At 62.9% G+C, this 26,399-nt stretch overlaps 1 protein-coding gene across 1 annotated transcript in view; it reads left to right on the top strand.

The window, feature by feature from the left end:
* LOC136312231 (IQ motif and SEC7 domain-containing protein 3-like) overlaps positions 1 to 25,816 on the top strand; it is a 43,091-nt gene extending 17,275 nt beyond the window's left edge. Inside the window, exon 2 of the mRNA XM_066241780.1 lies at positions 24,732 to 25,816. Coding sequence (XP_066097877.1) covers positions 24,732 to 24,804 — 73 coding nt within the window. The 3' untranslated portion in view covers positions 24,805 to 25,816. The remainder of the gene's footprint in view (positions 1 to 24,731) is intronic.
* The last annotated feature ends 583 nt before the right edge of the window (positions 25,817 to 26,399 follow it).

Raw genomic sequence — 26,399 nt, 5'->3', positions numbered from 1 at the left:
CTGTGTGTCCCTCTCTGGTGTCCGTGGCCCCCTCTGGGCTGTGCTGTGCCCGTGGCTGTGTGTCCCTCTCTGGTGTCCGTGGCCCCCTCTGGGCTGTGCTGTGCCCGCGGCTGTGTGTCCCTCTCTGGTGTCCGTGGCCCCCTCTGGGCTGTGCTGTGCCCGGGGCTGTGTGTCCCTCTCTGGTGTCCGTGGTCTCTGGGCTGTGCTGTGCCCGGGGCTGCGTGTCCCTCTCTGGTGTCCGGGGCCCCCTCTGGGCTGTGCTGTGCCCGGGGCTGCGTGTTCCTCTCTGGTGTCTGTGGCCTCTGGGCTGTGCTGTGCCCGGGGCTGCGTGTCCCTCTCTGGTGTCCGTGGCCCCCTCTGGGCTGTGCTGTGCCCGGGGCTGTGTGTCCCTCTCTGGTGTCTGTGGCCTCTGGGGGCTGCTCCTCCTTGCCGGCATCTGGACCTGGCTTGCGAAGGCTCCTCACGGGCCAGACGCCGCAAGTCCCTTCTCTGTCGTTTACCCAGAAACCCAGAGACTCTAGGCGGGAGGAGCAGGCGCGGTGGACCTGGAGGGCAGTGGCAGAGTGAGAACAGCCGTCCTGTGTCATCGCTGGGCTGACTCTGGCCCCCGAGGGACAGGGCGGCAGGAGGATGGGGTGCGTGGACTCATCCCATTTTCCTGAAGTCCAGTTCCCCAGACACCGGGAGTGCTGACCCAGCTGAGGGTGGGGGGATGGGAAGGCAGCTTCCTCTCTCCTCTCTGCAGGGGCTGTTTAGTTGTGAAGGTGGTAGCTTCTCTCCCCGCACCCCGACTCCCCGAGCCGGGACAGCGGGTCTCACCCAGGAACCGTGCAAGAGCACCCCATGTGCAGATGTGAGGAGGGCCCGGCGCAGGGAGGCAGGGAGCCGGGACCCCTGGCTGCTCCCCTGGGCAGGGCGCTGTGAGGAGAGCCTGCCAGGCTGGGGGGGAGAGGGAGGGTGTCCAGAGGGGCGGCGAGCCCCTGCTGGCTCCACTGCCCCATTCTGTGCTGCGTTTTGGGGACCCACATCCTGGAGTCTACTCTGTCTTTCTCGGTGGGGGTTGGCTTTGATTTTTCTCAGAGTGACAGCTGTGGCTAAAACTCTTTCTCCCTGAAGGGTCCCTCTTTGCTTTCATGTGAAACAAGCCCCTCTTCCTCCCCCACGCGCAGGTGGCTGCAGCCCTGTGTGCGATGCATGGGTTGCCACGAGTCCCCTGGTTTGACGGAACGTCCCCACTCAGCTTGGGGACTTTCCAGGTAGGGGGGAAGCCTGAGCTTGCCTTGTGTCTGTGAGAGGCCAGCGGTGAGGTGGTCAGTCGGCCCTGAGACACCTGCAGAGGTGGGTGTGCCATGCGCTGGGGTTGGGAGTGAGCACGCCCGCTCTCCTGCCTGGTGAACACCTTTCCGGGTCTGGGTGTGGCTTCGGGCCCCACCCCGAGCAGCAGGGGGTCCCCGCTTCTGGACCAGGGCCTGTGGGGTCACAGCCTGCACAGGTAGCAGGGCACCGGCTGTGGGAGTCGCTCTGCTGCGGTGCACCGCTCTGTGGGCTGTGGGCAGGACAGTGACACCGTCGGAGGTGGACAGGGCGGGTCCCTGGCCCAGATGGGAGGGCGTGTGACCCAGATGGCTGCCGCCCAGTGACTGCTTTCCTCTTTTTCTGTAACCTGAAAACCTGTTTTGTTTTATTTTTTGTGTCTGTGAGAAGAGGGGAGATAGACAGACTCCTGCATGTGTCCCGACCAGGATGGACCCTGCGACCCCCACCTGGGGACGATGCTCGGATCAACATCTCTTTTTAGCACCTGAGGCTAACACACTAGCACCAACCCAGCCATCCTCAGCACCCGGGGCCACCCTCAGACCAACCCAGCCACTGGCTGTGGGAGGAGAAGAGTGAGAGAAAGGGGAGAGTGAGAGGTGGAGAAGCAGATGGGTCCTTCTCCTATGTGCCCTGACCGGGATAGAACCTGGGATGTCCATATGCCAGGCCAGTGCTCTGTCCACTGAGCCAACTGGCCAGGGCCTGTGCATCTGTTTTTATTTATTTGTTTAAATATGTCCGTGAGGCCACCAGAGTCAAAGTCCCCCGGGGACTTAGGACGGCCGCGTGACTGCTCTGGCCAACAGGAGGTAAGCAGGAGTGTGACGTGTGACCTCCAGGACAGTCTCTGGGGGCAGAGGTGGGCCCTGCTCCTCTTGTGCCTCCGTTCTGTTGGTGGACTAGAACCTGGGCAGCCCTTTGGTTTCTGAGGGGAGGGCTGGCTACACCCCAGAAATGGGGGTCCGTGAGTGGGGCAGCTAGGTTCCTGACCGGCGGGGGAAGCTGCCCCACGAAGCTCGCCTGCCCGCCCCCAGCCTCTTACGGGAGGGAGTTAATTCTAGGTGGGTAGACTGGGCTCTGATCCATGTTCGTCAACCCTGAGGTGCCCCTGAGGGTGGTTTCGCAGCTGTGATATGACCTCATCGTGGGGAGCCCGGGGCTTTGGGTGGGAGGGCTGCTGAATTTAGTCGCTCAGAGGGGGCGGGCCAGCAACCTCACGTGGTGGGAGATATAGTGGAGGGTCCACTGAGGCCCCTGAGCCCTGACCCTCAGGGGACGGTGGGTGTCCTGTGACAGAGGGAACTCTGTTTGGGGTGGGGCTCCCGCCCAGCGGGGAGTTACGAGTCTGTTCAGGGGGACAGGGACCACAGCTGCTCAGCCAGGAGAGGGCGAGGGCAGGTGCTGCTGTTTCCCATGGTGGGACGGGGGCACCTGGCCTGACCTTCTCGGCCTGGTCACTCCTTTGGGGTCTGGAGTTGGTGTTCCTGCCCCCTTCCTGGGGGAGGACAGGGCAGCCCTCTGGGTCTTCTGCTCTGAGCTGGAGACCTGCGACACCAACAGCGATGGGGTGTGGGGAGGGGGGGGCAGCGAGATGGGGGGCCACTGAGAGATGCGACCTGTCCCCCTCTTCCTTCCTTCTTCCTCCTGCGTGTTGATTGAGTCAGAGATTCACGCCTTTGTTCTCTCACCTCACCAGCGTCAGCCCAGGGCGGCTGGGGCTGAGGGCGGCTGGGGCCGAGGGCGGAGGGCGGAGCAGCCCTCAGGGGGGCTCCAGGTGGGGGGACGGGGTGCCCTGCACCCGTCAGAAAAGGCCCCTGCCTCATGTTTTGCAGGTATCGGAGGTCACGTTCAAGACTGAGCCTCATTAGAGGAATCAGGTGAAGCAAGCAAGACCAAGACCCAGGTCACAGGTCGGGACCTACCGGGCGGGGTTGGCGCTGTTTGCTCCTGGCTCTGCTCCTTTTCACGGGTCCTGGGTGGACCCAGGCCCCTCGCCACCTAGCCAGGTGTTTCCACGGCAAACCAGACGCTGTCGCAGGCAGGGAGGGGTCTGCGGGGGGTTTGGTTCTGGTTTGAGTTTCAGAAGAGAAACTGTGATGGGCAGTGAGGTAGGGGGTCTGGAGGTAAAGCCGGAACCTGCGGCTGGAGGACAGAGCAGGACGCCGTCTGTGCCGCTGGACACGGCCAGTGCCGCTGGACGCCGTCGGTGCCGCTGGACGCCGTTGGTGCCTCTGGACGCTGTTGGTGCCTCTGGACGCCGTCTGTGCCGCTGGACACGGCCAGTGCCGCTGGACGCCGTCGGTGCCTCTGGACGCCGTCGGTGCCACTGGACGCCGTCGGTGCCTCTGGACGCTGTCGGTGCCTCTGGACACTGTTGGTGCCTCTGGACGCCGTCAGTGCCGCTGGATGCTGTTGGTGCTGCTGGGCCCTACAGGGTGTCCCCGTGGGAAGGGGAGCCTGGAGCCAGGATTCCTGGGGTTCCCCTGCCCAGCCTGGCTGGAGCACACAGCCAGGCTCCGCAGCGGGGGTCGAGGGCTTAGGGCTGTTTATATCCACTCTGGCAAGTCTTTGGATCTCAGTGGTCAGTGCAAAGCCGCGTCCTGCTGGCTTCTGCATGCAGGCCTCCCGGATTGCCGACAAGCTTAGGGATGAGGACAGTCTCCAGGGAATGGCTGGGCTGGGGGCGCCTCCTGTCCACACCCTGGCTCAGTGAGGCCGAGAGCTTGGCTGCGGCCATTGGCTGGTGAGCCCTGAGCTCCTGTCGTTGGTGGTGTCTTCGCCCCGAGGGTGCGGGTGAGGCTGGCGGGGGATGGGCATGAGATGAGCTCCCACTACGAGCCAGGTACCCGTCTTCACAAAGCAGGGCTGTTTCTTTTATTTTTTTAACTCGTTGTAAATACATACAGCATAAAAGTTACCATTTTAACCATTTTAACCATTTTTAAGTGTACGGTTCAGTGCCACCTGTGCAGCCATGGCTGCTCTGCCAGATGCTTGCTTGGCCCGGGGCACCTGTCCTCAGCTCTGAGCCGCCTCCTCCAGGAGGCCCCTCTGTCTGGGCCCGCCCCACCACGCACAGGCAGCACAGCTGTGTCCATGCTCATGTGTCCAGCGGGATGATCTCGGGGTCAGAGTCAAGGTCACGGTTGGCCTGCACAGAGCAGGGTCCTGAGCCGGACCTCAGGAGAGAGGCTGCTGTGGGTCAGGTGGACAGTTAGATGTAGATGCCCTCCCCCCCAGGATGGTGGCATTCCTGTCCTGATGCCCACAGGAACCCGGGCTTTGGCACCTTTAACAAAAATGGTCTCTTGGTGACACTTCTCAGTGGCAGTCAGCGAGGGTGTGGCTGCGGAAGCCCCGTGGGGTTGACGCCAGGTGTACATATGAGCCCTGTTCATCCAGGTGTCTACAGCACTACCCGGCCCCTCTCTGGGCTGGGGGTCAGCCCTGCAGGTAGCAGCTGGGCCCCTCTGCTCAGACCCGGGGTCCTAGTTCACCAGCGCCACACAAGTTTGGGCGCCGGGGCTGAGGATGGCGACCTTCCTTCCCTGCTCCTCTGCCCCCTGCTCCCTCCTCTCTGTGCCCCCCACCTGCTCCACCCCCTCCAGCCCTGCTCGGTCCTCCCGGGTGAGGAGGAGTGGGGAGCGCCGGGCCGTGTCCTGAGGTCCATACCCGGTTTCGTCGCTGGCGGGGGGGCAGCATGTCCCTCGCGGAAGCTCCATGTCAGCGCGGCTGGTCTCATCCGTCACGTTTTGAAGGCAGAGCTGCACCTGCAGACAGTGCTGACTGCTGGTGTCTCAGCCCGGTCATTAGTGACCGTGTGCAGAAACTGTCCTGTCGACCTCAGCTGGAGTGGCCTCAGCTGCATGGGGTGGGGGAGGTCCGGCGCCCCTCCAGCCTCTGTCCCTAGTCAGGGGGCAGCAGGTGGAGGTGGGCGATGGAGGGAGAGAACCGAGGTGGGCGGGGCCCGGGCAGGGAGAGAACCGAGGTGGGCGGGGCCCAGGGGAGGGAGAGAACCGAGGTGGGCGGGGCCCAGGGGAGGGAGAGAACCAAGGTGGGCGGGGCCCGGGAGGGAGAGAACCGAGGTGGGCGGGGCCCAGGGGAGGGAGAGAACCAAGGTGGGCGGGGCCCGGGGAGGGAGAGAACCAAGGTGGGCGGGGCCCGGGGGAGGGAGAGAACCAAGGTGGGCGGGGCCCGGGGAGGGAGAGAACAAAGGTGGGCGGGGCCTGGGGAGGGAGAGAACCAAAGTGGGCATGGCCCGGGGAAGAGGGAAGCAAGGTGGGCGGGGCCCGAGAGGGAGAGAACCAGGGTGGGCGGGGCCCGGGGAGGGAGAGAACCAAGGTGGGCGGGGCCCGGGGAAGAGGGAAGCAAGGTGGGCGGGGCCCGGGGTCCGAGGAGCGGCAGGGGTTGGAGGCAGCGTGATAGCACGCTGGGTCCTCCGCGGGGTGTGGCTCATACACTCCGTCCACAGCAGCCACCGAGCCCAGGGTGGCATCCGGGACTCCCCGCTAGTCGAATCAGGAGATAGATAACGTCTACGGGCACATGGAGGGTGTGTAGCTTCTTCAGTGTGCTCGACAGGATTTGTGTAGCACCCGCTCCGTGCTGGGTCTCGTCGAGGGGAAGTCACGTGCCCGTGCCTACGTGGCAGAGGGTGGAGGAGGGCAGCAGAGAGTGTGGCAGAGGCCCGGGGTAGTGGTGGCCGCCCTGGTGGCTGTGGAGTGAGGATGTCTGAGTCGGGAGCCCCCATTTAGAAGACCTGTCTGGTTGTAGTCCAAACCCCGCGGTAGGGAGGCAGGGAGGGTCCGCAGTCCTGGCCCAGGAAAGAGATGCCCGTCTTGGGTGAGTGGGTGGGGGGTGAAGCTGTGGCATCACGGAAGACCCCCTAGGGTTTTGGCTTGAGTAACTTGGGGGGGGTGGCGGCGGCAGGGGCACCCTCCGAGGGTGGCAGTGCGCCAGGCTTGTCTCCCTGCGTTGGGCTCCCTGCCTGTCGTCTCTGGTTGTAGACATTTTGAAAGTGATTTTTCAACATAGACTACTTTGTAGGACACTTGAGGTTTATAGAAGAATTGGGCAGTCGGTACAGAGTCCCCATCTGCCCCCTGCACCCTCTAGTGTCCCCCGGTATTCACAGGTGCCTTCGTGGGGGGCAGTCATTACCCCCAAAGGGCCCCTGTTGCCACATCCTTAGTAGCTCAAGCCCCGGGATGCCTGAGGGCTCAGGCTGGCTGCTGATCGTCCTGTGGGCTTGGGCACAGGTGTGATGACACGTGTCCACCGTGTGGCTTCACGGCCCTAAAGCCCTCTGTGCTGGGCTCCTCACCCTCCCCGCCCCCAGCCCTGGCTTGTCTCCAGTGTTGCCTTCCCAGAGTGTCACGTGGGTGGAGTCACACAGGGTGCCGTGTTTCCAGGTGGGCTCCTTGGACTTAGCTATATGCGTCTGTTTCCTCCACGTCTTTTCATGGCTTGCAGCTCGTTTCTCTGTCGTGCTGAGTAATAGTTTGTTGTCTGGATGGACCATTTACCTGCTGACGGCATCCTGGTTGCTTCCAAGTTTTTGGCAACTGTGAGTAGAGCTGCTATAAATATCTGTGTGCAGGTTTTGTGTGGACATACACTTATTATTTTTAGGGGTGGGGAGGGGAAATAGGCAGATTCCCGCATGCGCCCCGACCAGGATCCACCTGGCAGCCCCATCTTGGGCCGATGCTCGAGTAACAGGCTATTTTTAGCACCTGAGGCTGATGTGCTGGGACCAACCAAGTTATCCTCAGAGCCCAGGGCTGACACTTGAACCAGTGGAGCCACTTGCTACAGGCGAGGAAGGAAGAGAGAAGGATTTGGGGGTGGGGGGGAGAAGCAGATGGTCACTTCTCCTGTGTGCCCTGACTGGGATCAAACCCAGGAGTCCGTATGCCAGGCCGACACTCTATCCACTGAGGCACCTGCCAGGGTTGAATGTACATTTTCAACAAGTTTGGATAAATGACAGGTAGCACAATGGCTGGGTCACGTGGTGAGAGTAGATTTGGTTTTGTAAGAAACCGGCAAACTGTCTTCCAAGCACTGAACTGTGTGGCATCCTGGGGTTGCAGATTTTTTACCCCTTTAAGGGGCTGTGGGCTCTGAGAGCTTCACAGACCTGCATGCACCTCATCCTCTGCCCATGCCCTGTGCCTGGTCCCCAGCTGCCTCTGTCCAGGCAGGTGGTGGGTGGGCAGCCCTCAGGAGTGTGAGGGTCTCAAGTGAACACATATGAGGAGAGTCCCCGATGTCCCTGAATTCTTGCAGACCTTGCCTGGCTGGGAGCAGAGAAGGTGAGGTGTTGCTCCTTTTTCAGGGGCCCTGGGGACCGAGCTGTCCAGTGTGGGAAGGCACGGGTGTTGGGTCCCTGGTCATTCCAATCTCTCCCAGCCTTTTATTTTCCCTCGTTCAGCTCTGGCCCTGCGGCCCAGCCCTGGGAGACTGTGTTCCCCCCACCATAGTTACCCCCCCCCGCCATAGTACCCCTCCGCCATAGTAACCCCCCCCAGGAAGGGAGGCTATCGACGCGTCAGAAACTGTCGCTTCCGAATACCCTTGCCTTTGCGGCCCTGTGCGCACCTGTGTACTGCACCCTAGACGTCAGACGCTGGCGGCTCCTTATCTCGTGTTTGGAGGATGGAATTTTAATGAAATCAAGCCTTGATTCAGTCTCTGTGACGGCTCGGATGCGCGCTAATAATGAGTGTGTGCACGAGGCTTCCTCTGGCCCCGTGCGGAATCTCCAGACCTCCTCCGAGTGTTGCTGCACTGCTTGTAGCCCCGTCCCAGCCGGGCGGGCACAGACAGAGCTGCGTCTGATGCTGCCGGGAGTCCTTGCAGGGCAGAGTCAGCCGCCCAGTCAGGGACATGCCCCGTGCCCAGGTGCCCGGGCCCCCTGTGTGGAGCCTGACACTCTCTGGGTTCGAGTCCTGAGTCTTCCACTTGCAGTGTCAGCTGCTGTTCCCTGTGGCCAGTTGTGAAAGCTCTCTGCTGAACCTCAGTGTCCACATCTGTGAAATGGGGGCCGATCACGGCACCTCCCTCGTCGGGTTGTGTGGAGCTTAAACGAGTGTTTACAAAGTGCTTAGAATGATGTCTGACCTGCAGTGAGCGCCGGCTTCTGTGTTTGCTGCTGCCCGTTGGACTGAAGACGTTGGGAAACCCCTGAGGTCAGAACCCCCCCTTTTGGGGCTTGGTGGTCTCAGCGCTCAGCACTGAGGGGACGTCTTTGTGGAGCCTCCTGCCCGGCCTTTCACTGTGGCGTGAGGTGCAGGAGTTGCTGTCCCTCAACCCCCTGAACTGGGGAGCCCCCCTGGACTCGGCCCCCGATGGGGAATCCTTCGCAGACCTGGTCAGGACCTCGGTCTTGCATACCGGACTCCCGCTCTGATCCGGCGAGTTCCGCCCTCGCAGACGCTGGCGTGAGGACACTGGTTTCCGCCCCGGATCCTGTCTGTGGCCGTCAGCTCTTGGGTGTCCTCTGTGTGTGTCATCTGGAAATCACAGCGACCTCTACAGACCCCGGGGGCTCCGGCCCTCTCTGCAGACGCACGTGGTCGCTCAGGGTCCCGAGCGGCACACTTGTGCCCGATTGTCCCCCAACTGCCGAGCGGTGATCTCCGTGCACAAAATGGGAAAACCCTGTCCTCGTGGGCTGATGTTGTCATGGAGAGAAGCAGATAATAACTGGAGTAAATATGGACAGTATTTTGTGTTCGACGGGGAATGTGATGACGAGAAAACGAGAAGCAGGAAGGAGGGTGGGGTGGGGTGTGGCTGGCAGTGAGGCTGCGTGAACGGCAGGGACCTAAGGACACGAGAGCGGGAGCCACATGTGTCTGGGCAGAGCACGCAGGGCCGGGGCCACAGCCAGTGCGAAGGCCCCGAGGCAGGCGTGTGCCGGCACGTGGAAGGAACGGTGGGGAGGTGGTGTATCTGAGGATGGGGGAGGGTGAGAGGAGTGGGAGGTGAGGACATAGCAATCAAGAGGGAGGGTCCATGTGGGGTCCTAAGGGACTCTCTGGCTTTACCCCCGGTAGGGGAGCCACAGAAGTTTCTAGCAAGGGGACATGATCTGACCTAGGTCACTTTGGATGCTGAGGGGAAGAGACTGAGGGACGCGGGAAGAGGAAGACAGTCATCCAGGCAAGTGGTCCTGGTGACCAGCATGGGGAGGCGTCCCCTCTGTGGCCGGTCTGGACAGGAGGGCCAGGCTTGTCTTCTTTGAGCCCACAGACATTTTGCTTCCAAAAGTGCGTGACAAGCCCTAGGAAGGCCAAGAAAGACATGTCCTGCCTTCCTCTTGTCCGAGGCCGTGTGGAGCTGGGCAGTAAGGACAGGTCACCATGGCAGTGGCCACCATGACGCTTCTCCACCTCTAACGGCATCTCAGAGCCTGAGACGGCAGGGGGAGGAGTGAGCGAGGAGGGGCCTCACTGTGCAGGGGCCAGGCTGAGCCCAGAGCGGTCAGCTGTCGGCCTGTGGACATTCGGCTTGTTGGGGCAGAGCTGCCCCCGGCCCTGCAAGCCGTGACCCTGGCCTGTGAGGGTGACGGTGGTGGTGGCTGCTCCCGCTGTGTGTGCCTGTCCCGTCCTCCCACCGTCCTCGGGAAGAGGACACGTGGCACAGACAGATGGAGCCACTGGCCTCGGGTCACACAGCAGGCGCTGAGCCTCAGCCCGGGCCCCACCGACTTCTCCTGCCTGGCTCCTGAGTCACCGGAGGAAGCAGAGACAAGTGACGGAAGTGACTGAGGGTGACAGAATAAACTGTTTAGTGACTTTATGGTGAAGCCGTTGGGGGACTCTCCACAGGCCATGTCCTAACTCTCTCGGAGTCCTGCCCGCCAGCAGGGGTGGTCGGAGACCCACAGGAATCCCGGTGACGTGACAGGCCCTGCTCAGAGGGTGACTTCGGAGATGGCCTTTCCTGAGGGAAGGGGGAGTGCTCAGGAGTACCGACTGTGGAGCCAAAGCACCTGTGCTCACCCCCAGCTCTGTACTGACCAGCTGTGGGACCTCGGGCAGGTTACTCAACCTCTCTGTGCTTTGGCGTCCTCATCGAGACATGGATGTTCTGAGCGTGCTCACAGTGGAGAGTTGTGAAGAGTAAATAAAGGAGTCTTAGTAACACGGCCAGAACAGTGCCGGGTCGTGCTGGCCGGCTGTGGTGTGGCGGGAACCCCCTGCAAGCAGTTCGAGGGGAGAAGCCCGGTTTCCGCCTGCCCCACGGCCCCCCAACAACCTCAGCACATGGGCACCCTCATTCGTCTCGGTTCCTCAGAGAAAGCCCCGGAGGTGCAGAGAGGTCAAGCAGGTGTGTGGCCGAGGGAGGATCGGCCCTGATCGTCCAGCCCAGACCCCGGCTCTGAACCTGGTGCTGCCCTCCTCTTCCCTCCCAAAGCTAATTAGCATCCTGGGACTCCGGGTCAGCTCCGCCTCCGTAGATGGCTCTGGGCAGTGAATTCTAGGCCACAGATGCCACCCTCATTCCCTCCTTCTGCTCCAGTCCCTCAGCTCAGAGATGCTGCAGGGGACCAGGTGTCGAAGCTGGCCCCGGGCCCAGAAATTAACAAGCTTTTCCTCCCCCCTCTAATGCCTTTGTCTTCACTCCTTCTGCGGCCGGCCACCGACTCCCTGGTGTCCCCGGGGTAGCTCTTGTGAGAAGAGGCTTGGATTCTCGGACCCAGCCCGGAGGGCACTGGTGGGCATGGGGTGGGGTGGGGTGGGGTGGGGTGGGGCAGGTCTGACCCGCTTCTCTCTGACAGGGCACGCCTGCCCGCTCTGAGCAGTTTGGCCACAAGCTGTCTGTGTGCATGAGGGAGGGGGAAGTTCTGCTCAGTGTGTGGAAAAGCTTTTCATTTGGCAGGGATGACAAACCCAGGGGGTTGTGAGCCCCCTTCCCGGCAGGTGGGGAGGCAGAGGTGGGGTGGGGGGCACCTGGCTACAATCTGGGGGGATTCCCCCTCCTCCTCCTCCCCCTCCTCCCCCTCCCCCTCCCCCTCCTCCTCCCCCTCCTCCTCCCCCTCCTCCCCCTCCTCCTCCTCCTCCTCCTCCTCCTTTGAGAAGCATCAGTTCGTTGTTCCACTTAGTTGTGTCGTTGATGCTTCTCACATGTGCCCTGACCGGGGCTTGAACTGGCAACCTCACGGATCAAACCAGCATACTTGGGATCTAGCCGGCACCCTGGGCTCTTACCAGCAACCTCAGCGCTCCTGGGTGACAGTCTGTGCACTGTGCCACCGGTGGGCCAGGGCCCCGGAGGGCTTGCTTCTTCGCGGAGGAGCTGAGCCTGTGGTGCCCCCCCTGGAAAACTGGGGCTCCTGCCCTTCTTGGACCTCCTTCTGCAGCCGCAGCTCTGACCCAGAAGGGGTCGGTTATGCAAGGGAGCATGCATTTATTTTATTTATTAAGCATTTATGAAGAGACAACATTCTGAGGATTATTTACAACGTGTGGAGGAGAATCATTGGTAAGCCCAGCGCAGGACAGGCAGCTGAGAAAGCCAGCCGCCTCCCAGACCCCTGGAACGGGGTCTTCCGGAACGACGGTTCTCAGCAGCTCTCCGAGGAAAGACGGGCCAGTCCGTGGGCCCCCCTGGCAGAGCCGCTGTGAAGGGAGCTGGGGGCAGCTCTGTCCCTTGTCCGGTCCCTGGGCTCCCTGGAGTCCTGTGGGAAGGAGACTTGCTCACTGGGGCCCGACCCTGTTTGACCTTGGAATGGCCTTGTGTCACGGCCCAGGCCCACGGGAGAGCGTGGACGCTGGAGCAGGCCTCGAGAAACTCCTCCAGGGGCTGAGGCCATGCGGCCGTAGGAACCCTGCTGCACGGCTGGTGGGACGGCAACTTGGTTCACGAGGTAGACCCACCTGATGACCCGTCCGTTCCCCTTCTGGGCGCATGTCCACCCAGAGCATGGAGAGCAGGGTCCCAAGGAGGTATTTGTACACCCGCGCTCCTAGCGGCACATTCACGACGGCTGAGAGGTGGGAGCGCCCCGGGCGTCTGTGGACAGATGGTTGGACTCACCAAATGCAGTCTCTGCCCACGGCGGACTGCCCCTCAGCCCTGAAAAGGAAGGCGGTCCTGACACCTGGGGCGACACAGATGAACCAGCCGCACGCAGAACTCAGATACCATGTGATGCACTTCTCAGGTTGCCAGAAGGGCCAAGTTCACAGAGACAGAAGTCAGAGAGAGGGTGCCCGGGCTGGGGCGGCGGGGCGGGGTGTTAGTGTTTGAGGGGGCAGAGCTTCAGTTCTGGGAGGCGGAGGGCTCTGGAGACGGAGCGGGCACAGTTGCACAGTGTGAGTGCACTTCATGCCCTTGAACCGCACACTTCCGTGCTGAGTGTCCTTGATCACAGTAAAACAAAAGGCAGAGCCCCGTCTCAGGTTGCTGAGCGCCTCCTTCCTCTGCCTCTGATCCGGGCCGGGTGGAGAAGCGCGCCCATCCTTGGAGCACACTCCACTTGAGTTCAGGCACGCCTGGCGCTGGGGCCCCTTGTGAGCCTGGTCACTGTGGGCACCGAGCCTCACTCTCCGGGCCCCTCGTCCCGGCGAGCGTCCTGGCTGTGGTGGTCGTGGTGCCCGCGGCTCCGTGTGGAGGGGCCGGCCCCTGTGGTTCAGTCCTGGAGCCATGTGCTGCCCCCGGCCGCCTCGTGGGGCCCCGGGAACCGCTGCACTCTGGTGTCTGTCCCTGCATGCTGGCAGCTCAGCGGGTCCCTGGACCCGGGCTTGCCCGGAGAATGGGGCACCAGGTGGCCGGGCGCGCTGGTAGGGGTGGGGATCCCAGTTCTGCTGTTTACCAGGGACGGGCCTCCACCAGGCCTTGCCCAGGAGGTCTCTCAAGTGCCCGCCGGAGACGCTGTGCATTGTGAGGGACGTCCCGAGTCTGTCGCCCCTCTGCCCTCTCTCTGGCCCCACCGGCTGGTCTGGGGCCTGGCACAGGGCTGATGTCCTGGTTGAGCAAGAGGGGCCTGCGCAGGAGTAGTGGGCCAGGAAGCAGGCAAGCCAGAGGCCCCATGTGCACCCCAAGGGCCCCTGCCAGGCAGGAACAACCCCCTGGGCACTGCCCCTGAGGTGACACTACCTTGACCCATTGGGAAGCCCTGGCTTCCGTCCACGGGGCCGGGGGCAGCCCTCAGGGGCAGAGACAGCACCCTGTCTACCAGCACTCTTGGGGTCTCTTTGCTGGAAGTCTTTCTGTGGTGTTGACGTCACAGGGTCCTTTAGAGGCTGAGCGCTCGGGGCTCCTCCGCTCACCGGCCCCGCCCCGTCTGACACCCCCCCACCCCATCTGTGCCTTCTTTTCCCGGCTGCAGATGGGCCTGTGGCTGTGCTGATGTCTGCAGAGAGTGGCGTCTGCGTCCCCATCGCTGGTTGCTATTTATAGTAGCAGGCGTTTGGCAGCAGAGTCCCTGCCTGTGGATCTGGGTGGGGGAGGCTGCGGGGGGAGCCAGGCTCTGGGAGGCCGGTTGGGCCCACGTCCCAGGATGTGGGTGTCCAGGTGGGCCAACCCTGCACACCTGGGCGGGGGGTGGGAGGCTGGGCTGTTCTCTGCAAGGGGGGAAATGTGCCTGGGAACCGTTCAGGGGGACGCTTTCTAGGGAACGGCCTCTGAGATGCTAGATAAGCCAGAGGAGTACGTATGTCTGTGTCTGAGCATTGCATTGGGCCGGAAAACGGACCTGGTTATGAATTAGTCACTTGATTCCGTGCGTCATAATGAGGGCGCCCCCTTCCCTGGGCACCCACATGGTTGGCGAGAAGCTGCCTTTGTCCTCGTGGATGTTTCCCAAGAGTGAAATTTGGGACGATGGCAGGACGTGGCCCTGGAGCTGGGCACCCGCCATCTCTTTGGGGGCCAGACCCCACCTGGCAGGGTTCTGCTGTCCACAGACGCACTCACACGGCCACGGACAAGTTCCCGGCTGTTCTGGGTGGCGTTGACGGTATTGAGGTAAGCCCCAGGCACCTCCAGGGACCTTGCTGGGACGAGGGATGACCCCAAGGATGAGGAGGGGACGTCTCCCTCCCTGATTTCCTCGCCCGGCAGGCCCTGCTGAGGCGGCCAGTGCCTGGGCCAGCACGGGGCTGCTGCCAGAGGAGAAAGCCCACCGGGCCTCTGGTGAGGCCTGCCTGCTGGTGAATTATTTAACATTGTAAAGAGTCCATTTTTCATGTCCTTGGCTGGTTCCCTCGGGACCTTTCCAGGGGGCGGGCAGCTCGTGAGGCCATAATTCACATTAACGAGGCAGTGGTCTGCTGGGTGCGGCTGCTTCCTGTTCCTCCCGCCAGGACAGGGCTGGGCTGGGGGGAACCTTCCTGGGGGTCACCCCATCTTGGGAGTAGGTTCTGGGCCCTGGGCCACAGGGAGCTCAGTCGCCGTGGGTGACTCCAGGGAGGTCCCCGGCACCTGGATGGAGCGGGTGCGTGACTGGCCTCGGAGGCTTGTTCCGGGTCTGCGACCGGCAGCTGCCTCTCGCTGGTGAACTTGGAGGCAGGTGTTGAGCTGCCGCACGGTGTTTCGTGGGAACATGGGGAAGACGGTTCAGGGGCTGTCCCTGTCTGCAGGGCACTGTGTCCTCGGGGAGGACAGAAGGTGGGCACCTCGCTGATGTCCCTGCTGCCCAGAGCGCTGTGACAGAGACCAGCCGGGCAGTGGGGGGTGGGGGTGGGCAGGAGCCTGAGTGGAAGGGACAGGAGGAGCTGTGAAAGTGGGTGAGGGCTGTTCGGGTGGGGGGGCTGCTGGTGTGAGGTGGTGATGTGGGAGGCAGGTGAGGGGGGAGGGCAGGGCAGGACCCCGGGGGGCCTCCAGGTAACTACTGGGGTGACCGCTGGAGCCTGTGCAGGGTTGACACAGGAGCCTGGGGTGACAGGTGCTGAGCTCCCTGTGGGAGGCTGAGGGTGCTGTCCTCCCCTGGGGGGGCTGGTGCTGCTGTCTGGCCCCGGGCTGGGCACCGCCGCGGTGGGAGGAGCTCCGAGGACTGGCCGGCAGTGGTGAGGGAGACGGAGCATTTCTGGTGACTCGAGCGGGTGTGGACCCGTGTGGAAGTCACGGGGGTGGGGAGTCCCCTCAGTGTCCCCGTTGCCCACCTGCTGCCAGACCAGCCAGGGAGCGCTCAGTGTGACCAGTCCTCTCGCTCGCGCGCTTGTGGTCACTTCGGACACACCGCACACCTGGGGAAGCCGGCAGGACCCCCCGCCTCCAGCTGTGCGTGAGCAGCAGCCAGCAGGACCCGCGAGCCCCTCTCTCCTGTGTCTGTGTCTCCAACAAACCTTTCCCGGCTGCCGCCGCGAGGTGCGAGAGCCGTCCTGCCCCGCTCTCTCGGAAAGCAGCCTCCTCCTGTGGTTGGCGTGGCGTGCGGCCTGTCCTGTCCCTCCCCCCAGCCCGCTGCCTCGCGCCTGCCGCACGCGCGCTCCGCACGGAGCCTGACCCCGGGTGTCTCATGGGGGTGGAGAGAGTCCTGGCCTCAGAGGGCTGGCGGTCAGAGCGCGGTCCAGCCTGCTCTCACTCTGCTGGGTGCGCCTCTCTCTCGGCCTCGCGGATGGCGGAGCATCGTGGGCACACGTGGAAGGAACTAATCGGGGTGCCGGCTGCCCCATCCTGCCCCTGACTCAGCTCCCATGACGGCTCTGAGCTCCGCACCTGGGCTCCCTGGGGCCCTGGCACTCGGAGCGGGCAGGGCGGAGCCTCGGGGGCGGAGCCTCGGGGGGCAGGGACTCGGAGCGGGCGGGCAGGGCGGAGCCTCGGGGGCGGAGCCTCGGGGGGCAGGGACTCGGAGCGGGCGGGCAGGGCGGAGCCTCGGGGGCGGAGCCTCGGGGGGCAGGGACTCGGAGCGGGCGGGCAGGGCGGAGCCTCGGGGGCGGAGCCTCGGGGGGCAGGGACTCGGAGCGGGCGGGCAGGGCGGAGCCTCGGGGGGCAGGGACTCGGAGCGGGCAGGGCGGAGCCTCGGGGGCAGGGACTCGGAGCGGGCGGGCAGGGCGGAGCCTCGGGGGGCAGGGCGGAGCCTCGGGGCAGGGACTCAGAGCGGGCAGGGCGGAGCCTCGAGGGGCAGGGACTCGGAGCGGGCAGGGCGGAGCCTCGAGGGGCAGGGACTCGGAGCGGGCAGGGCGGAGCCTCGGGGGGCAGGGCGGAGCCTCGGGGGGCAGGGACGCGGAGCGGGCAGGGCGGAGCCTCGGAGGGCAGGGACTCGGAGCGGGCGGGCAGGGCGGAGCCTCGGGGGGCAGGGACTCGGAGCGGGCAGGGTGGAGCCTCGGGGGCAGGGACTCGGAGCGGGCAGGGCGGAGCCTCGGGGGCAGGGACTCGGAGCGGGCGGGCAGGGCGGAGCCTCGGGGGGCAGGGACTCGGAGCGGGCAGGGTGGAGCCTCGGGGGCAGGGACTCGGAGCGGGCAGGGCGGAGCCTCGGGGGGCAGGGACTCGGAGCGGGCAGGGCGGAGCCTCGGGGGGCAGGGACTCGGAGCGGGCAGGGTGGAGCCTCGGGGGGCAGGGACTCGGAGCGGGCAGGGTGGAGCCTCGGGGGCAGGGACTCGGAGCGGGCAGGGCGGAGCCTCGGGGGGCAGGGACTCGGAGCGGGCGGGCAGGACGGAGCCTCGGGGGGCAGGGACTCGGAGCGGGCAGGGTGGAGCCTCGGGGGCAGGGACTCGGAGCGGGCAGGGCGGAGCCTCGGGGGGCAGGGACTCGGAGCGGGCAGGGCGGAGCCTCGGGGGGCAGGGACTCGGAGCGGGCAGGGTGGAGCCTCGGGGGGCAGGGACTCGGAGCGGGCAGGGTGGAGCCTCGGGGGCAGGGACTCGGAGCGGGCAGGGCGGAGCCTCGGGGGGCAGGGACTCGGAGCGGGCGGGCAGGACGGAGCCTCGGGGGGCAGGGACTCGGAGCGGGCGGGCAGGACGGAGCCTCGGGGGGCAGGGACTCGGAGCGGGCAGGGCGGAGCCTCGGGGGGCAGGGACTCGGAGCGGGCAGGGCGGAGCCTCGGGGGCGGAGCCTCGGGGGCGGAGCCTCAGGGGGCAGGGACGCACCTGCAATACAGGTGACAACCGGCTCGTGTGCATCTGCAGGAGGCGTCCATCTCCTGGGTAGAAGCCCCCCCATTCCAGCTTCTCCTCGCCCTCCTGGTCCCACAGGGAGCACAGCCGAGTGTGGCCAGGAGCCGGATTATTTTGTGCTCACAGTATTTGTTTCCGAGGTCCTTTTCTCTGTCCGGCGTTGGTGGTACTTCCGCGTGTCAGGCGTGAATGTAAATGAATATGAACTTTCTTTTAGAAACAGATGTGTCTGTTAGGAAGAGGGGCGGTTGAAAGGGCCGTTCTGCACAAACGACAGGATAAAAGCACAAGAGGAGGGAGGCTGGGAGGAGTCGGGAGGGGAAGTACCGCTCGGCTCGGGGAGGTGCTCGCCGCGTGCAGGTGTGGGACCACTCCGCCCTCTCGGGAGGGAGGGAGGGTCTTCTGGGTGGGAATGCCTGGTAGCGTGCAGATGCGGGGACGCTGTACCTTCTCCCCGCTCAGCGGAGCACTACTCAGCCCTGAAAAAGGAAAGGGCTGCCCTGTCACCCTGTGCCGTGCGTGAGTCTTGAAAACATGACCCTTAGAGAAAGACACCGGTCACAGGAGACCACACGTTGTCGGGTTTCACCGTCTGAAAGTCCAGAGCAGGTCAGGTCGCAGGGGTCAGTGCGGTGGCCGGGGCTGGTGATGGCACAAGGCATGAGGGCTCTTACGGGGGAAGGGGCAATGTTTGAAAACCCACCTGTGGGGGCAGTTGCACCTCTCAGTAAACTAAAAAGTGTTGAAATATGAAACAATGGCCCTGGCCGGTTGGCTCAGCGGTAGAGTGTCGGCCTGGCGTGCGGGGGACCCGGGTTCGATTCCCGGCCAGAGCACACAGGAGAAGCGCCCATCTGCTTCTCCACCCCTCCCCCTTCCTTCCTCTGTCTCTCTCTTCCCCTCCCACAGCCAAGGCTCCATTGGAGCAAAGTTGGCCTGGGCGCTGAGGATGGCTCTGTGGCCTCTGCCTCAGGCGCTAGGATGGCTCTGATTGCGGCAGAGCGACGCCCCGGATGAGCAGAGCATCACCCCCTGGTGGGCGTGCTGGGTGGATCCCGGTCGGGCGCATGCGGGAGTCTGTCTGACTGCCTCCCCGTTTCCAGCTTCGGAAAAATGCAAAAAAAACCCAAAAACAAAACCGAAATATAAAACAAAACCAACTAGCCAGCTAAAAAGACCCGAGTCATGTTCACCCCGTTCGGTTAAACAAATGAAGAAAAGTGCCAAGGACAAATGACACCATCACTGGTCGTTGTCACTTGTGCCAGGACGTCCCTCTGGGCTCCCCCCACAGCCCTGCTGCGTGTGGAGCCGTCAGTGTGGCCGGTGTCCGCTCACGCTCCCACCTCGACCGTGCTTAGTGTCATTATGATTCCAGGTCAGCGTGACCCAGAGATGGGCCAGGCCGCAGCCGGGGAGGGGTGGGGGCAGGTGGAGGAGGCCGCGGAGGGGGGGTTGCTCCCACACCCCCCCCCCGTTCCTGCTCCAGGTGGGAGAGGCTGCGTCCGGGGTGTGCTCGCGGCCGCTCCTCTCCACCACGCGCTGTGCCCGCTCAGGAGCGGCGTGGGCAGGGTAGAGACAGGCCGGAGCACCCATCTGGCCAGCGCCTTCCCTGTGTGTCCCTCTGTTAGGGCCACGGCTCCTGCTGAGCGGCTGTCCCTTTGTAAACCTTTCTGATCCTGTGAGCGCTGCCTCCCCTACCCCTGTCCCTTAGGAATGGGGGTCAGCAGCCCCCAGTTCTGCAGCCCTGGAGGCTTCAGCATCAGAGGTTGGTCCCCCCACCCTGCCTGCACCTCTGCCGTGGCTCCCTGTCACGCCGCTCGCTCAGACGGGGCTTGTTCTGAGGGCCCCCGCTCCCCGCCAGGTGGTGTGCCCCGAACACAACTGACCTCTTGTTTCTTGTGGAGGTCACACGGGCTTGGGGGGAGGGGGCGAGGGACTGCTGTCTAAGGAAGACCGTTCCACAGCGGACTGTCTGTGGCCGCGTGATTTCCCACATCACACATCACACACACGGTGTTATCACACATTAATCTCCTGCTGCCGAGCGCTGGTCGCTGCCGGTGCTGTCTGCGACGTGGTGCAGTGATTATGGGCTTTGGATGGACTCCTAGAAGCCCAAGGGCCTGCCCATTCCATCGTGCTTCCAGGAGCGGTCGGACAGAGCTCTGGCAACGGACAGAGCTGGCAACGCCGAGGCTGTGCCGGCACCAGCCCAGAGCATGGCTCCCCCAGGCCCAGAGCTGAAGCACGCTCTGGCCACCAGAGCGGGAAGCGGTCATTTGGTCTGGGGGACAGTTTATCTTGGAGCCTCGATGACAGTGACAATTCCTGTCCTGTGAGCTCCGCCGGCCAGCCCTGCCACCCGTGCCCCGTGTCCTGGGCCAGGAGTCGGCCTTGATTTGGAGAAACCTGCCCCGGCCTTGGCAGAAACAGGCCTGCACCCCAGCCCGGCCGCTCCCCGGCTGCTGCGTGACCCGGGCCGCCGGGGGGGCCTCTGAGCCCCGAGCTTGCGGAGTCGTGGGATCAACTGGAAAGATTCTTTTTCTTTTTTTTTTTTTGTATTTTTCTGAAGCTGGAAACGGGGAGAGACAGTCAGACAGACTCCTGCATGCGCCCGACCGGGATCCACCCGGCATGCCCACCAGGGGCGACACTCTGCCCATCCGGGGCATCGCTCTGCCGCAACCAGAGCCACTCTAGCGCCTGGGGCAGAGGCCGAGGAGCCATCCCCAGCGCCCGGGCCATCTTTGCTCCAATGGAGCCTCGGTTGCGGGAGGGGAAGAGAGAGACAGAGAGGAAGGAGAGGGGGAGGGGTGGAGAAGCAAATGGACGCTTCTCCTATGTGCCCTGGCCGGGAATCGAACCCGGGTCCCCCGCATGCCAGGCCGACGCTCTACCGCTGAGCCAACCGGCCAGGGCCTCAACTGGAAAAATTCTTAACAGTGCTGGGCACTTTGCCCGGCTGTGCCAGGCGGGACGGTGGCCATATTGACATCCACATCTCTGCCGAGAACGTTGTAGGAGAGTTTGGTGTTATTTCCCATGTAGCTCCGCCCTGTGAGTGCCTCGCACTCTGCCTGCTGCGTAGGACTCGGCCCCTTAGGCCGACTGCATTCCTTGCAGCAAGAATCTCACTGTCATCTCACTGCTCTTCCAGGGGAGCCCGAGGGTGTCCTCCTGCATGGCCGTGGGGCGCCGGCCCTGGGATGCTATTTTGGTCACCAGCTGACTATTCCTGCTGATTTAATTGGGGTGTCCTTCCTGAGTTCACGGGGCAGCTGTCAGCTGGCACACCGTGGCCTCCGGGACCTCCCCGAGTCACCATCCTGCACCTTGGCTGGGAACAGATCTTGGAATCTCTTTGGTTCTCAGGTGGAGGGTTTGTTCCAGCCCCCACCCTCCGCTGTGTGCACATCCTGTGGGCTGTGGGGACTTTCTTCAGGACAGTCTCTCGGTGAGGAAGGTCACCACGCCCGCTCCTGCCCACGTCAGGGGAGGGGAGGAGCGAGTTGGGAGTCTCCAGATGGAGAGTGAGGAGCCGCGTCCCTGCCGTGGGCAGCTCGTGTCCCCCGCTTGGGAGCACTGAGTGGGCACTCGCCCACTCGTCTGCCGTCCCTAGGCACCTGCCAGGGCCTGCTCTGGGCCCTGGGGACACGGTGTGGTGAGGCGCCCATTCACCCTTTCATTCCCGCACTCCCTCGTTCCACCAGTGTTTATGCGGTCAGAGCTCAGCAGTGAATGGTGGACCCTGCCTTCTGAGTCCAAGCAGAGAAGTAACTGTTAGGGGCGTCGGGTCCTGTGCGCCCTCTGGGGGTCCGGAGGGCGTCTGGCTCCACGGTCAGAAGCAGCACCCAAAGGAGATTCTCAAGTCTGCGCCCCGGGGACCCTGCTCCCCTGGACCCCGCCCGCGTGTGTCCCCGTCTCCCTGCCATAGTCCAGGGTCCACGATGGTGCTGGTTCCCGGTCTCGGTGCCTGGTCAGGCGACGGTCATGCCACAGCTCTGAGCAGCCTGTGTGAGTCACCCTCCTCCACCCACCCCCCGCTCAGAGCCTCAGTTTACCCGTCTGTAACCCAGGGTGAGAGCAGCACTGGGCTCCGGGAACTGTGAGGGGCTGGACTGTGAGAGCCGCTGTGAAAGGCCCTCAGATTGTCGGCCGGGCGGTGCTGCTGACAGACGTCCCCACTCTGCCTCAGTCCTCTCTGGCCTGAACCCCCACATCCCTGTGCGGAGCCTGTGAGCCCTGGCTCCTTTGCTGTGGTGGCTCTGCTGCTGGAGCCGCTGACCAAGGTCGGTGTGTCACTTCCCCCCCAGGCCCTGGGAGAGCCCCCCCCACCCCTGCAAATCTGCTCCAGCCTCACGTGAGCTCCCTATCTTCCCTGACCAGCAGGGACTTATCACTGCGGCCTGTTCCAGTGGAAAATGCCTGCTCCTCACTTTTGGAGACAGATCAATACCCTGGAGGGGGTTCCACAGTCCAGGGGGGGGAGGTGGTGGCTGGGCGGCTCTGCGGGGGAGCCCAGTCCCCCATCAGGATGAAGGGGCCAGAGGGGGCCTGAAGGGCACGCACAGGGCAGGGGTGCCTGAGCCCCCCGCCCCCCAACACCCCCGAGTCCTGCCTGTTCAGGTGCGTATTGCTGGCACCCGGCCCCGGTGAGCCCGGCGCAGGATGGGTGCTGGGCAGGTGAGAGGAGGAGAGGATGGAGGATTCTCTCGGACGTGGGGCCGCATGACCAAGGTTAGTCCACACCTGCTCACGGGCAGGGCCTGCCTGTCAGGTGACTCGGAACCCTTTGTGCCCGCTTATCGTTTGCCAGCACACGGTCCCCGATTTGGTTTTAAGCCTGCCAGCCTGCGTTTGACATCCCGATTTGCATGTCAAGTGCACTTTTGTTGCTGCTGCTGAGGGAGGCCTGTTCATTTTATGACGACCGACCTTGCCTTGCGTGCCTGCCCTTGCTGTGCCCGCCCCTGCTGTGCCCGCCCTTACAGTGTCCCTGCTGGCCCCGCCCCTGCTCTGCCCACCCTTGCTGTGCCCGCCCTTACAGTGTCCCTGCTGGCCCTGCCCCTGCAGTGCCCACCCCTGCTGTGCCCGCCCCTGCTGTGCCCGCCCTTACAGTGTCCCTGCTGTGCCCACCCCTGCTGTGTCCGCACCCCCTTTCCCAGCAGGCCCGGAGTGTGGGTGTCGCAGGGCAGCATGGATGTCTGTGCAGTCTGCAGCTGCCTGCCAGGCACTTCCCTGTGCACGTGGGGGGCAGGGGAAACTGAGGCACACTTGCAGGGAGGTTTGATGAAGGGATGATGTGTCGAGGTGTGAGAAGGTGAAAGAAAGCAGCAGGGCTGGGGTCATGCCCAGCGACAGGCCACAGCAGGAGCACTTACTCCCCTCTGCATGAAGGTGCGTGTGTACGCACGTGTGTGCACACAGGTGCCTGTGTGTGCGTGTCCGTGCACGTCTGTGTTTATGAATATGTGCACTTGAATGTATGCACGTGTGTGTGTGTGTGTGTGTGTGTAGGTATCGGGACCTGGTGAGCTCTCTCACGTCAGAAGGGGCCACCCAGAGGGCTGTGAGCCTAGGGAGAGGGCGTGGCGATCCCAGGTAGAGGACTTGGCGATCCCAGGAGAGGGCGTGGCCATCCCAGGGGAGAGGGGCGTGGTGATCCCAGGAGGGGGCGTGATCATCCCAGGGGAGAGGGGCGTGGTGATCCCAGGAGGGGGCGTGGTGATCCCAGGGAGAGGGCGTGGCGATCCCAGGGAGAGGGGCGTGGCGAGTGGCTGTGGAGGTCAGCCCACTGGAACCAGAGCTAGCCAGGTGAAGAAGGAGTCAGTACGGAGAATTGGGGATGGGCTGGCACCCGCTGGGCTGAACACGCGCATAAACCACCATTCCTATTATGTGTCTCTTCCCACATTTTTGTGTTAATATACACGTAACATGAATTTACCATTTTAAACATTTTAAGTGTCCAGTTTCGTGGCCATTATGTGGCCACTGTCACCACCACCCACCTCTAGACCGTTTTCACCTTCCCAAACGGAAACTTCATGCCCGTCAGACATAACTCCTCACTCCCTGGCCCCTGGCACCCACCTCCTACTCTCTGTCTCCGTGAACTTGACTTCTCCAGCGACCTCAGGGAAGTTTCTCCTGGGGCTGGCTTCTCTCACCGAGCATGCTGTCACAGGGCCATCCGTGCCGGGTGCTGGAGTTCCCTTTCTTGTTAAGGGTGAGTGCCGTTGTGCGCTGGGCATAGAGCACGGTGTGTCCACTCATCGCGAGGGGAGCGTCTGGATGGGCACGACTGTCACACCTCTTGGCGGCTGTGAATGTGCTGCTGTGAGCAGAGGCTCCTTGAGACCCTGCTTCCCATGCTTTGTCACAACGTGCCCAGAGGTGGGACGGCTGGGTCACGTGCCCGTTCTGTGTCCGGTCTTCTGAGGACGGCTGTTGCGTTCTCCATTAGGGCTGCACCATCTTGCGTTCCCAGCAGCCATGCTCCAGGGTTCCAGTGTCTCCACGTCCTCGCCAGCACTTGCTGTGTTCTGTGGTTCTGATGGTAGCCGTCCGGGTGGGCATGAGGTCCCAGCAGACTTGTGTGCAGACCAGGAGTGGGTGGGTGGGTAGAGGGGTGGTGACAGTCTGCTCATTATAGTCAGATTCCTCGGCTCGAGTGTCTCTGTGGGTTGGAAAATAATATTTCTTTCAAGTTTTCTGTAAAAGTATCCCCACCACCTTCCTTCCCTGCCTGTCCCACCCACAGTATTTTGATGTCACAAAGCTGTCCGAGAAGCCACAGTGTTCGTGGCCACACCCGGACAGCAACAGCACAGATGCAGTGTTGAGGCCGAATCAGGGGGTATGCCTGGTGACGGTTGTGAGGACACACCTACACTTATATGCATCTTGAAAATTAAACTGCTGTTCCTCATACAGCGAAAGCTTTGGTCTTAAGTCATCACCAGGGAAACCGTGTAGGAGGCTGCCCATGACCATGAACATTTGCCTTCCAGGTGAAGTCCTCTTACACCTGCCTTCCCCATGTCCTGTGTCCTGAACGCCTGCCCAGCTGGAGACAGTGGACAGAGATGGCCCCCAGGAGCACGGGGAAGTCCAGGGGAGTCCCCCTTTCCTAGCTGGGAGCCTGGGGCACGCTGGCTTCTGTCCCCGTGAGACCACCAGTCCCCTGTACTGCACAGCAGGTGATAGGACCACCTCCTGGGTCTGCAGTGAGGCCTGAGATAGTCATAGGTCCCCCCAAAGGGGAGTCATTACTGAAGAATTTCACTAGGTGGGACCCAGGAAACCTGGAGTGTGGCCTTGACTCAGTTTCCCCATTTACAGACCCTTTGCTTTCTGGGACGTGTCACACCCTTCTGCAGTCACTAAGCTGTCTCGCACTCACGACCTCATTTGATTGTCCCGGGACGTCACCGTCTCTGACTTAGCCCTGAGGACACAGAGGCACAGAGAGGTCTAGTGACCCACCCGGAATCACACAGCAAGGCGGTAACTGACAAGAGACAGTGAGATAACAACCAGGCAGCATGCGTGTGTGAAGCTGTCAGCGTCGGGCTGGCTGTCGGAGTGGGGTTCCTGCATGTAGGTCTGTGTCCATGTGCGGCCACCTCCCCCGAAGGCTGTCCCCCGGCTGAGAGAGGAGAGGGGGCAGCTTTTCTGTCACAGCTCACAGCAGCCTGCCAGCCGGCAGCCAGACACACCTGGGGTCCTTCCTTTCTCTGCTGATCCCAAGCAGACGGTATGGGGCTGCCCGGCATCGGGGCTGACCAGAGACTTGGGAGGGAGACCAGCGGCCGGCCTGGAAGCAGGTGGGGAAAGCCAGGCTTGCTGCTGGCCGCTTGTCTGGAGCCGCGCCTTCCACCACCCTGATGAGCCTGAGCTCTCTGAACCTCAGTGCCCACAGCCGTGAGGTGGGGATGAGGGGTCAGCCTCGCTGGGCTGTTGGAGAATCCTGGTGCTGGCCGTCATATCAGCTCGAGGACCTGACTCTGTAGAGAGGCGTGTGTGCCCAGTGAGCAAGTTCTTGGCACGCGACAGAGTGGAGTTTGGGACACATCACATTTTCTGGGTCATAACAGCCAGGACCTGAGTCCCAGTGACCTGGTGTCCACCTGCACATATCTCTACAAGGACTGTATGAAATGTCTTCCTCTCTTCTAAGAAGGGGTCAGGCATCACCTCCTCCAGGAAGCCCTCTCACTCCTGGTCCTCTCTGCACCACACACTTGGCCAGGAATCGGCTCTCACTGGGACACCAGGCTGACCTCAGTCTGTTTTGTGTCCCCTGCCCCCCATCTGTGTCCTCGGTGCCACCAGCAGGCAGCACATGGCTGTCGAATGCACAAAGGCCAGGATGCACTATTTTATTTTCTTTTTTCTTTTTCTTTTTGCATTTTTCCAAAGCTGGAAATGGGGAGGCAGTCAGACAGACTCCTGCATGCGCCTGACCAGGATCCACCCGGCATGCCCACCAGGGGTCGATGCTCTGCCCATCTGGGGCGTCGCTCTGTTGCAACCAGAGCCATTCTAGCACCTGAGGTGGAGGCCATGGAGCCATCCTCAGTGCCCGGGCCATCTTTGCTCCAATGGAGCCCTGGCTGCGGGAGGGGAAGAGAGAGACAGAGAGGAAGGAGAGGGGGAGGGGTGGAGAAGCAGATGGGCGCTTCTCCTGTGTGCCCTAGCCGGGAATCGAACCTGGGACTCCCGCACGCCAGGCCGACGCTCTACCACTGAGCCAACCGGCCAGGGCCCAGGATGCACTATTTTATTTTGTTTTACTTTATTTGTGTTTATTGGTTGATTTTAGAGAGAGGAGAAGGGAGAGAGAGAAAAAAAGAGAAACACCGATTTGTTGTTCCACTCATTTATGCATTTATTGGGTGATTCCTGTCTGTGCCCTGACCAGGGATCAAACCCACAACCTTGGCATATCAGGATGATGCTCTAACCCTCTGAGCCATGTGGCCAGGGGTCAGAATACTATTAAAATAC

The sequence above is a fragment of the Saccopteryx bilineata genome, chromosome 8, assembly GCF_036850765.1.
Source record: "Saccopteryx bilineata isolate mSacBil1 chromosome 8, mSacBil1_pri_phased_curated, whole genome shotgun sequence".
NCBI classification, from domain to species: Eukaryota; Metazoa; Chordata; class Mammalia; order Chiroptera; family Emballonuridae; genus Saccopteryx; species Saccopteryx bilineata.
The sequence above is the reverse complement of the archived record's forward strand: the minus strand, read 5'-3'. Positions and strand labels throughout refer to the sequence as shown.